Source organism: Phalacrocorax aristotelis, chromosome 1 (genome assembly GCF_949628215.1).
Source record: "Phalacrocorax aristotelis chromosome 1, bGulAri2.1, whole genome shotgun sequence".
NCBI lineage: Eukaryota > Metazoa > Chordata > Aves > Suliformes > Phalacrocoracidae > Phalacrocorax > Phalacrocorax aristotelis.
The window spans coordinates 142,860,172-142,870,248 of NC_134276.1; the positions used below are offsets into that span (position 1 = coordinate 142,860,172).

A 10,077-nucleotide genomic window follows, 5' to 3' on the forward strand; every position below is an offset into this window, starting at 1 on the left:
TACAAAGATCAGCGTTATTTAATACTAATACTTGAATTAAAACTATATATACAGAACCAGAGACAAGGGCTTTCCTTACTGCTCTGAACTATGTTTGTTGATGCTTTGGAAAATGAGAGCAGAATCTCTGCTTGCATAGCTTATAGATTAACTTGTATGGAACTGTGAGATTAGCCACCGGCAGCCCCTTAGTTAGAAAACTTTGCCCCACGTGTAACCAGAGCACAGTGGGACGCCATGGGTTAGGTGCTTTTGGTTCTTTGGAGTGTTCAAAGTGCCTTGAAAGTTGTGGCTTTTTCATAGCTGGTTTCTTAGTATAGATTGTCAAGAGCACCAGGCCTTTATGAGTAGGCTTCGTTACCTTGTAGGATCCTTGGTCACAGGGGCCATCCTGAAGTTTTCTTAGCCCCTGAGCTCTTAAACCAGCCAGGTATCTTGAAAATGTTCTTCCCAGTGCTTTGTCTAACACTAAAGAGAAAATAATAATTTGAAGTAATGAGAACTTTGCTCTGCTGTTTTTGATGGGACCAGATCTTTCAGGCCTGCATATTCATGGCATTATCCAGCCTAAAGAAAGGCTGAACCGCTCATTTGGTTAAATACATGTGCAAAACCCAAAAATCAATTGGATTCAACTGCACAAAGCTTGTGACCAACATTATGAAACCCAAAGTATTCACTGACAAGTACCATTGTGCTGAAAACTTACTTGCTAGTGAACATTTATTAAAGCAATATTTATTTAACAATATAAAGTTTCTACTTTTTCAATTTTTTTTGTCTTTTATCTTAGGTACTATGATTCTTCAGATTTCAGGAGCAGCACTTTCTCTAAATGGGATGACAATACAGATTCGTTTTGGAAGAAAGAAAATAACAGTAGAGATGTTGATGTAATGTTAACTTCAAAAAGTACAGGATTTTCAGACAGGTATACAAAGAAAACCTAACTGATTTTTGTACAGCAAGCCCAAGCTTATTAATATGATTTGAGTCCTGGTCATAGTAGTGGGATTTTTTTCAGTCGACCGGGAAAATTTGGCCATAACTTTTCATCTGCAGTCAAGGGACTTCCTGGCTGAATTTCTTTTTTAAGCTGAATTTTCTGTTTAGTTATTTACATTTTAAGCACTGTTTTGCTCGGTGTTGTAGACCATATGTACTGGAGGTAATTTCCAAAGCGTTTCAGCAAAAAAAGAAGTAGACACAAGATATGGAGAGAAACTCAAATAATGATAGTGCTTCTTGTTTGATTTATTGCATTCTGCCATGATATAAATAAAAGTGACACTCACTAATGCAGTTTATTTTTCTTTTAGGCCTATGTCTCGTCGTAAGCCTGAATATGAACCATCTTTAAACACAGATGAGGCACAAAAAAAATTTGGCAATGTAAAAGCAATTTCATCAGACATGTATTTTGGAAGGCAAGATCATGCTGATGTAAGTAGAAAGCAGTGATAAATATTTTTGAATGTTACTATATTCTTCGACTCTAAACATGGTGTTCTTGTATAAAGAGAAGGCAATAAATAGTTAAAATTGGTAAATTATTAATTTTATAGCATTATGTCCACTTGAATATTTGTTTGATAGAAATATACAAGTCTGATAACTCTGATTAGTTTTTCCTAAGGAGTTGTAGCTGCAGGTAGGACCTGACCTCCAGCATCATTCCTCTCTGATAAAAGTGGTAGGCTATGATTCAGCAGCCTTTATTTTTGAAAGAATCAGCCTTATGCTGGGTGAAGGCTATTTCTTTTGTTCTAAATACCCAAACTGATGCTAACAAACGATTGTTAAAACAGCCATCCCCTCTGTATTTGTTACATGGAAACATTATTACTATTGTAAGGCTCAGCAAGCAGATAAATGGTTCGGCAAATGACATGTAATTGAATCTGCCTAGGAATAAAAACCAGATTAATATTATGTTGCATTTTGGAGGAGAGGCATAATTTTTAAAAATCTATTTCTAATGAAAAATTAACATGTAAACAGTAATGTAAAAGAATGTAATCAGTGTATTACCATTCCCAAGGAACTCAGAAAAAATGGAATTAAAAGCATTGTGTGATTCGAAGGGTTAACGTGATGTTAACTGCAGTGCTTTTTCCTTATCCTACCCAACCACTGCATTTCACGTTTTTCAGTTGTTGTTTTTGATGGTTGTGTAGTTCATTCTCCTCTACCTTTTCAGCAATCCCCTTTCTTAGGGTAGCTAACAGTGAGTAGGCCTCTTGGTTTTGCAGTAGTAAATGTCACACTCTGATCAACTCAGAAATTATTCGAGATGATGACAAACTCGCACCATGTAAGTCATGTGGAAACTATGAAGTGGGAACAGCTTTCAGAATGGTCAACTTCTCCTGGATTTGTGTGTTCTAAAACTGTATCTATAACCTCAGAATTATCTGACATGACCGCAAAAGATGACAGCATACTGTTGCAATACTTTTTCTTCTCAATTCTTTCCTAGTATGAAGCAAGGGCTCGACTAGAAAGACTTTCTGGAAGCTCCTCTATAAGTTCAGCTGACTTGTTTGAAGATCAGAAAAAACAACCAGCAGGTACATATTGAACAGAGTGAGAAACTGTAGCATGCAGCATTCCCGCTGCTCTGGTACTCTGCTTCTAGTTCCGCTTTCAGCTAGCTGTCACTGTATTCCGCACACAAGAAGCATGCGAAGTGCAGTTTGCATTAGTATTTCTAGTAGGTCAAAAAGGTATAGCAGGTGTCGTCAAGTTCTGTATTTTCAGTTCAGTAAGTTCAGTATTTTATACTGTTTTTTTTATGTCACTTGTTGCAAATATTTGACTATATTGTGAATAATTTTTATCAAAGAAAAAAAAAGTAATATTTTATTACAAAAACAAATGAGACAGCACCTAAACTGTCTATTGGGTAGATTTTTTTTTTATAAGTTACCATAAGTAACTTATGTATGTGAAAATAGCTGTCATAATAATATTGAATCTAAGAGGAATCATTAATAAAATAATAGAATCATAGAATGTCCTGAGTTGGAAGGGACACACACGGATCATTAAGTCCAACTCCTGTCCCTGAACGGGACAACCCCAAAATTCACACCATGTCTCTGAGGATGCTGTCCAAATGCTTCTTGAATATCACCAGGCTTGATGCCGTGACTGCCTCCCTGGTGAGCCTGTTCCAGTGCTCCACCACCCTCTGGGTGAAGAACCTTCTCCTAATACCCAACCTGGACCTCCCCAGGCATGTCTTCCTGTCATTCCCTGAGGTCTTATCATTGGTCACCAGAGAGAAGAGGTCAGCGCCTGCCCCTCCTCCTCCTCCTCTTGTGTGGAAGCTGCAGACCGTGATGAGGTCTCCCCTCAGTCTCCTCTTCTCTAGGCTGAGCAAACCAAGTGACTTTAGCTGCTCCTCGTATGGTTTCTCCTCTGTTATCTGTTGTGTGGCATATGCATTCATTGGGATATCTGCTTCTAACGCTAGTCTTGCCAAATTATTAAGGAAATTTTGCAGTTGGTTTGTCTGTTCAAAGGATTTGTTGGAACACCTTACACTGGAGAGTATAGTTCAAATTAGAAAGGAAGAAGTATTTGATTAGACTGACTAAAAAGTAGCCCCTTAGGCTATTGAAAATCTCTCATGATTCCTTTCCAACAGCCTTTTTGGATAGTGCAATAATGTGAAATAGAAAAGGTTAGAAATACGGGAATATTTTATTGACCTGATCAGTTAGGTTTCATTCTGTAACTTGCAAAGAAATGGAAAAAAAGAATCATTGAAGAACTCGAAGTCTGTTGTGAGTCATTATATAAATAGACTGGAAAAGTAAACAGTATACAGCATCTGATTTTTCTTTGGAAAAATTTGAGAGAAAAAAAAAAAGAGCCATGTGACTTTTCAGTTTTGATCCGCTGAAAGCAAGTTTTGAATACACTGGCTAGTAGAGACATAACTCCTGTTACCAGTTATTTAAGCTGGATTTTAGTCAACAGAAATGTTAAAAAAAATAATAATGAGGGGAGGAGGCATAAAGCAGGAATCACACTAAGTTACTTTAGCCACTTGAAAGAATATTTGGAACATGGTGCCAGACTTGTGATTAAAAAAGATGACAGGAACATAAGCAAAGAAGTGGTGTTTCTTTCTGAATTTGTAAATGGTAGTGTTTTCAGTAATATATGGGATTGTGATGACAAATATTATTTTATTATCTAGCTATTGTTGAATAGTACTTTCTTCATCCTTTCAACCTTCTTGTGTATAAATTATTTTATATGGAATTAATTTTTCTTTTAATTTGGGGGGGTTTACACAGAAATGAATAAGAGAATGAACTAAGAGAAGGTAAATATACGTTAAAGATGGGGCAAACTGTGTGATATATATATTTATCTTGTGTATATATATACATATGAACGTGCTTTTATATGTACACGTATGTATACACATGATAAAATTCTCACCATATTCTGAATAAGGGTACTTACAGGCAATTATATAATGTTTATTATGTGTATGTGAATTGTGCACATATGATTATTAATCATTGACCACTTGGAAAGGTTCTTGGGGCTTGTGGGGGAATGCAGAGATTCCTAATAATGGAATGAAAAACACCTGCGTGCAACTTGAGGTTAGTTGGAGTTAGTTGCCAGTCTGACTGGTGTGTAATCCAACAGTAAATTTAAAGTTATATTACAAAGACTTAGATTTGGCTAAATTATGTGGGTTGTTAATTGCTCTAAAATAACAGCGAGGAAAAAACACACCAGGAATTATTAGGTGATGTATTATAAATTCACATGATATTCCATCTACAGAATCTTCCTTTCTTGCATGTTTTTCTGTTACACCTCCCACCACAAAAAGACTATCTGTTGACAATGGCCCTTCTTGGAGAAATTTTACTGCACTGATAGCTTGTCTGGTGTTGAATTATTGCCAAGGCCATCATTAGTTCCATAAAAGAAAAGTAATCAGGAGACCGGAGGTTGGCAACAAAAACACTGCTGTAATTCTGGGGTCCTTGCCAGAATAAAATGTCCTTTGAATCTAAAGTTGGTTTTATGAGCACTGCCGAGGTATTAGGGTAGAACAGTCCTGGGACACTTGCTTTTGTACAGGATACTCTAGGAACTATTTACCAAAAAGAGGGGGCTGCAAGAAAATATTTTTACTTTGCATTATTTCAGACCCGTTGCTTATGAAAGATGGCATGTCAGATGGCTGACTCATAGATGCTGCTTTTGAAGGAAGTCACAAAAAAAGGAGTTGCTTTCCTTGTCTCATTTACAAGAATTTTTCCAGCCAACCATACATAATCAGAAAAACAGGAGAAAATTTACGTGGCTGAGAACTGGTTAGAGCTTTTCTCAAGTTATTTATATCTGCAAGTTTTATTTCCCTGACTCTGACTTGAATAACAAAAATGCCGAAGCATTTGATAAGTGGAACAGATCTTAAGGAAGTGAAAATTACAGTTCAGAAATAGGGCTGTCTCAGTGACAGTGAATTTTTGAAAATAATCTGTAAACAACTGTGCCCATGCATTGTAGAAACAGCTACTAGCCAGCTTTGAAGAATGAGCTGGGACGCTCTCTGAATGTGACCATGCATCTTCCACTATGAACCAGCCGCTTAGCTTCAGCAAATCAAATTGTCTACAGTAATGTCTGTCTCAGTCTGCTAATGAGGCAGGTGTCTTTAATTTCCCATGAAAAGAGGAGCTGCAGGTTCTCTCTCTTGACCTCCTGCACCCCTGTTCAAAAAGAAAAAAAGGACGAGAAAGGGCTGCCAGTGTATAGCAATGTTTTGTATGGAGCTGCTGTCAAAATGAGTTACAGTTGTGCAGGCTTGGAGTCTGCGGCTGGATGAGCTTGGCTGAGGTTCAGTAACTGCCCACAAGTTACCAGTTGTGTCCGGACGGGTCATGACTATCAGTTGACTGTGTCTAAATGAAGGATATAGATTGCAGTCTCCATTCTGAAAACGGTCTGTTTTAGGATGCTTCCTCTCAGGAGCCCCTTTTGTTCCCACGGTCATAGTTCTGTGATGCTGGTTTACTGCCATTTGTGCCTTTTAGTATCAGGTATTTAATATTAAGCTGTGCCAGTGATTCTTTTTGCAAATGAGTGGGTGGTTGTTAGCATGTTAATACCTATCATGCAGTTAGTTTTGAAACATCTTTGATTTCTGTTATCTTTGGGCCTATACTTTTCATAATAGCAGTAGAGCTAACACTGGCTGAACTATATTGGCTTTAAGGAAGGCTGGATTGCCATCATTGTTCTGGAGTTTTAAAACTTACTTACTTTTACTATAACTTCTGTAGAATTTTCCAAGCCTCAGAAGTAGGAATGCAAAGTATGTGTGTGTACAGCATGTAAAGCACGTCTATGCATGCACACAAATAGGGTTCATCACTTCAGCCACTACTGAAGTGTATTCATCTTTAAATTGCAAGGTAATAACAGCTGTTCAGGATACAAGACAAATAACATTGCAGCAGATTGGAAGTGCAGAATAAATCATATATTATCCAAACATTAATTGCTCAGCTGGGAATACAAAGTGTAGGCGATGACACACTGAGTGGAATTATGAAAAATGGAAAAAAGTAAAAGGAAGATGCACGTAAGAAAATTGATATCTATGCCTAGTGTTTTTTACTGTGTCAATCAGACATTGGTATTTAGTGGTCTTAGTACATATTATACTTCAGGGGGGGAAAAAAAGGCTGCTTTTAATATAAAGTCCTGTTTTCTTCTTGTGTGTGTGTGTTCTCCTTTTAGGAAGCTACAATATTACAAACGTCTTGCCTTCAGCTCCTGATATAGCTCAGTTTAAACAAGGAGTGAAATCAGTGGCTGGAAAACTTTCTGTACTTGCTAATGGAGTCATGACATCTATACAGGTTAGTAAAAATGTTACAATATATTAACCATCAGTTAAAGTCTTTTTGTAGGACCTTAGTATCATGGATCCTGCTGTTGAATCATCTGTAGGGAGAAAAGAATGAATTTGGTTTTGAGATTTATAGACTTCTCATGGTAGACAGTAGATCTTTATCTTTTTAACAATAAATCTGTAGCTGACAGCTCACTTTCCTTAGAATCTCTTTCTTGCCCTTTCCCTTATACAGTTTCTTTCTTTTCTTACAACTGAAACAAAAATTCCATCATGGAAGTTACTTGCTGTCACTCTATTTTTAAAGTAGTAATAGTTCATAACTCAGAATAGAGTAGTTGAGTTGGAAGGGACCCACAAAGATCATCCAGCCCAACTCTTGTATTGGCTCTTTAATTGACTTAACAGTAGTACATTTCTTTGATCCATGTTTGTGCACAAAATTAAGACATCCTGATCTCAATAGTGTAAAGCATGCTTTGTGCTCCAGTTAGTTTGCGTTTCCTATATGAGGTCAGCAGGAGCTCTGAGGTGTTTGAAAATCAGGCTAATTATCCTGGAGTTTAACCATGAACTCCAGTTCTTGGAAGCACTGGTCAATTTTCTTGAAGTCTTTAAGAATGAAGCTACTATTTATTTTACAAATGTAAGTAAAACTCATTTTTGTCAATGGAATGCATAGTCATGTCTGTCTGTCTGTTTTTTTTTTTACTTTTCTAGGATCGATATGGTTCATAACATCTTCTGTGTGGACATAATCAAGTACACTAAAGAAGGATTTCTCTTCGGCTGTACAAGTAATCGCACTGCTGATTCAAACGAAGGTTGCCTTAAGACTGTTGATGTTTTCACTTGTTCCAGCATATTTGTTTCCTTGTGCAGCTTTCTGGCTCACCATCTTCTTACTGCTATTTCATCTTTACAGAGCAGAAATCTTGTAGCAACTTGCTACATTGCATATGCTTTTTTTTCCCCCCCCACTCCTTTACAGTCTTGTATTTCTTAGCAACCTTAATGTTAGATGTTGGAAGCTTTATTTTATTACTGGTTTTGGCTGTGAGGCAGGAAGGAGAAAGAAGGATGAATGCGGGCATTGGAAATGAGGCTTCCTAATAGAAACCTCAGTGCAGTTCCATCCTTACTCACCAGACATAACTTGTCTTCTGACTGTCATACGAGCTGTGGAGAAGAAAATGTAAATTAAGCATATGCTGAGGTGGTATTTAGTGGACTGTAGGAAAATGTAGAATTAAGTTAACCCTGCGCTTATCAGGAAGTAGAAGCTCTTGCAGTCATAAATTGATGTGCATTAAAATGATGGGGAATTAGTGTTTGAAAAAGGTATTCCTGCTAGACAATTGTATGCTTAGATGTGAGGTAAGGAGAAGACAAGACACGTGGTATATTGAATAGTGGATTTCATCTTGTCGTAGGAGCAATCTATTTATTCCTAGTTTTGAAAGTTACAAAAAACTGCAATATAGAATCCTTAAGTGCTTTTTAAAACTCTGTATTGTGTACAAATTGAAAAAAAAATTAAAATATATAAAGGGCCTAATAGAGTAGTTAATTAAATACTTGTTTAAAATGTTTAGAACAATCTTAGTTTTTTGATAAATTATGAAATACTGAATGAGGAAACAGTGGGGCTGTGTTTTAGACAGTCTAAAATTTATTGTTAATGACATCCTGTATAAAAAATGATTATGACCTTAAAGAAAAAAACCTCACAACCAAGAATGAGCTCAAGCTAATTCCGTTCTGTAATTTTATCTCTTAATTCAAATTTGTAAACTGCTGATATCTAATAAAAACAGTTGATATAAACTCATTTTTTAATTAAATTTCTATGTGCAGACACCAGTCTCCAGCTTTCTAAATACAGCCATCTGTATTCTGTCTATACAATGGTCTGGTAAAATTAGCCTTTAATTTCAGTTAGTGAAACTAGCTTTCTTATTAGATTGCTATAGTGATTTAGAAATCAACATGCTAAGGTGTTGGTAGAAAATAAGCTACTGTATTGAAATACTGTGTTGAAATACAGTTAACAGTATAGCTGTATTTGTTTTCTAATTTCTAGCTGCTTCTTATATCTAACCCTCAGTTCTGGTAACTTTCTTTTGTGGCTGTTGCATTTAGATTTATTAATCCAAAAATTATCTTTTTTTTTTGAGTACTACAAGATAAGCATTTTTTCTGCTTAACTGTAGAGCTTTACAATAAAAGAGTTGCTTTGTTTTCTCCTTTCCCACCCATTAGAGATAATTTTGCTAATATAACAAGAAAACGTACTGGTCAGGGCTTGCTTTGGTTTTCCCTAATTACAGGTAATGATTTGCAGTTTTCAAACTACTCTTTCAGTTAAGCCTACACACACTAGTAAATTTATTACAAGTAGTAAGTGGTCTGATAGTAAGTGGCATCCTGGCTTGTATCAGGAATAGTGTGGCCAGCAGGAGCAGGGAGGTGATGGTGCCCCTGTACTCGGCACTGGTGAGGCTGCATCTCGAGTACTGTGTGCAGTTTTGGGCCCCTCACTGCAAGGAGGACATCGAGGTGCTGGAGCGTGTCCAGGGAAGGGCAACGAAGTTGGTGAAGGGTCTGGAGAACAAGTCTTATGAGCAGCGGCTGAGGGAGCTGGGGTGGTTTAGTCTGGAGAAGAGGAGGCTGAGGGGAGACCTTATCGCTCTCTACAACTACCTGAAAGGAGGTTGTAGCGAGGTGGGGGTCGGTCTCTTCTCCCTAATAACAAGCGATAGGACGAGAGGAAATGGCCTCAAGCTGTGCCAGGGGAAGTTTAGGTTGGATATTAGAAAAAACTTCTTCACTGAAAGGGTTGTCAGGCATTGGAACAGGCTGCCCAGGGAAGTGGTGGAGTCTCCATTCCTGGCGGTATTTAAAAGAAGGGTAGGTGTGGTGCTTGAGGATATGGTTTAGTGGTGGACTTGGCAGTGGTAGGTTAACGGTTGGACTCGATGATCTTAAGGGTCTTTTCCAACCTTAACGATTCTATGATTTTCAGAGTTGTCATATACCAACAGCATCCAGTGACGTGCAGAAGACCTGCTCCTCTGATAACTGGGCTACCATATTTAGCTGTTTGTGTATGGATGCAGTTGCTTAAATTAAGACAGTGAAGTATAACAAAATTTAGTTCTGTCCCCTCCCATGGC

At 37.4% G+C, this 10,077-nt stretch overlaps 1 protein-coding gene across 4 annotated transcripts in view; it reads left to right on the forward strand.

Annotated features, from left to right (window-relative positions):
• ARFGAP3 (ARF GTPase activating protein 3) overlaps positions 1-8,759 on the forward strand; it is a 35,998-nt gene extending 27,239 nt beyond the window's left edge. For all 4 annotated transcript variants that reach the window (XM_075113123.1, XM_075113140.1, XM_075113114.1 and 1 more), the window contains 5 exons: positions 794-931; positions 1,320-1,443; positions 2,480-2,570; positions 6,787-6,908; positions 7,622-8,759. In XM_075113123.1, coding sequence (XP_074969224.1) covers positions 794-931; positions 1,320-1,443; positions 2,480-2,570; positions 6,787-6,908; positions 7,622-7,639 — 493 coding nt within the window. In that variant the 3' untranslated portion in view covers positions 7,640-8,759. The remainder of the gene's footprint in view (positions 1-793; positions 932-1,319; positions 1,444-2,479; positions 2,571-6,786; positions 6,909-7,621) is intronic.
• Positions 8,760-10,077: the final 1,318 nt, after the last annotated feature.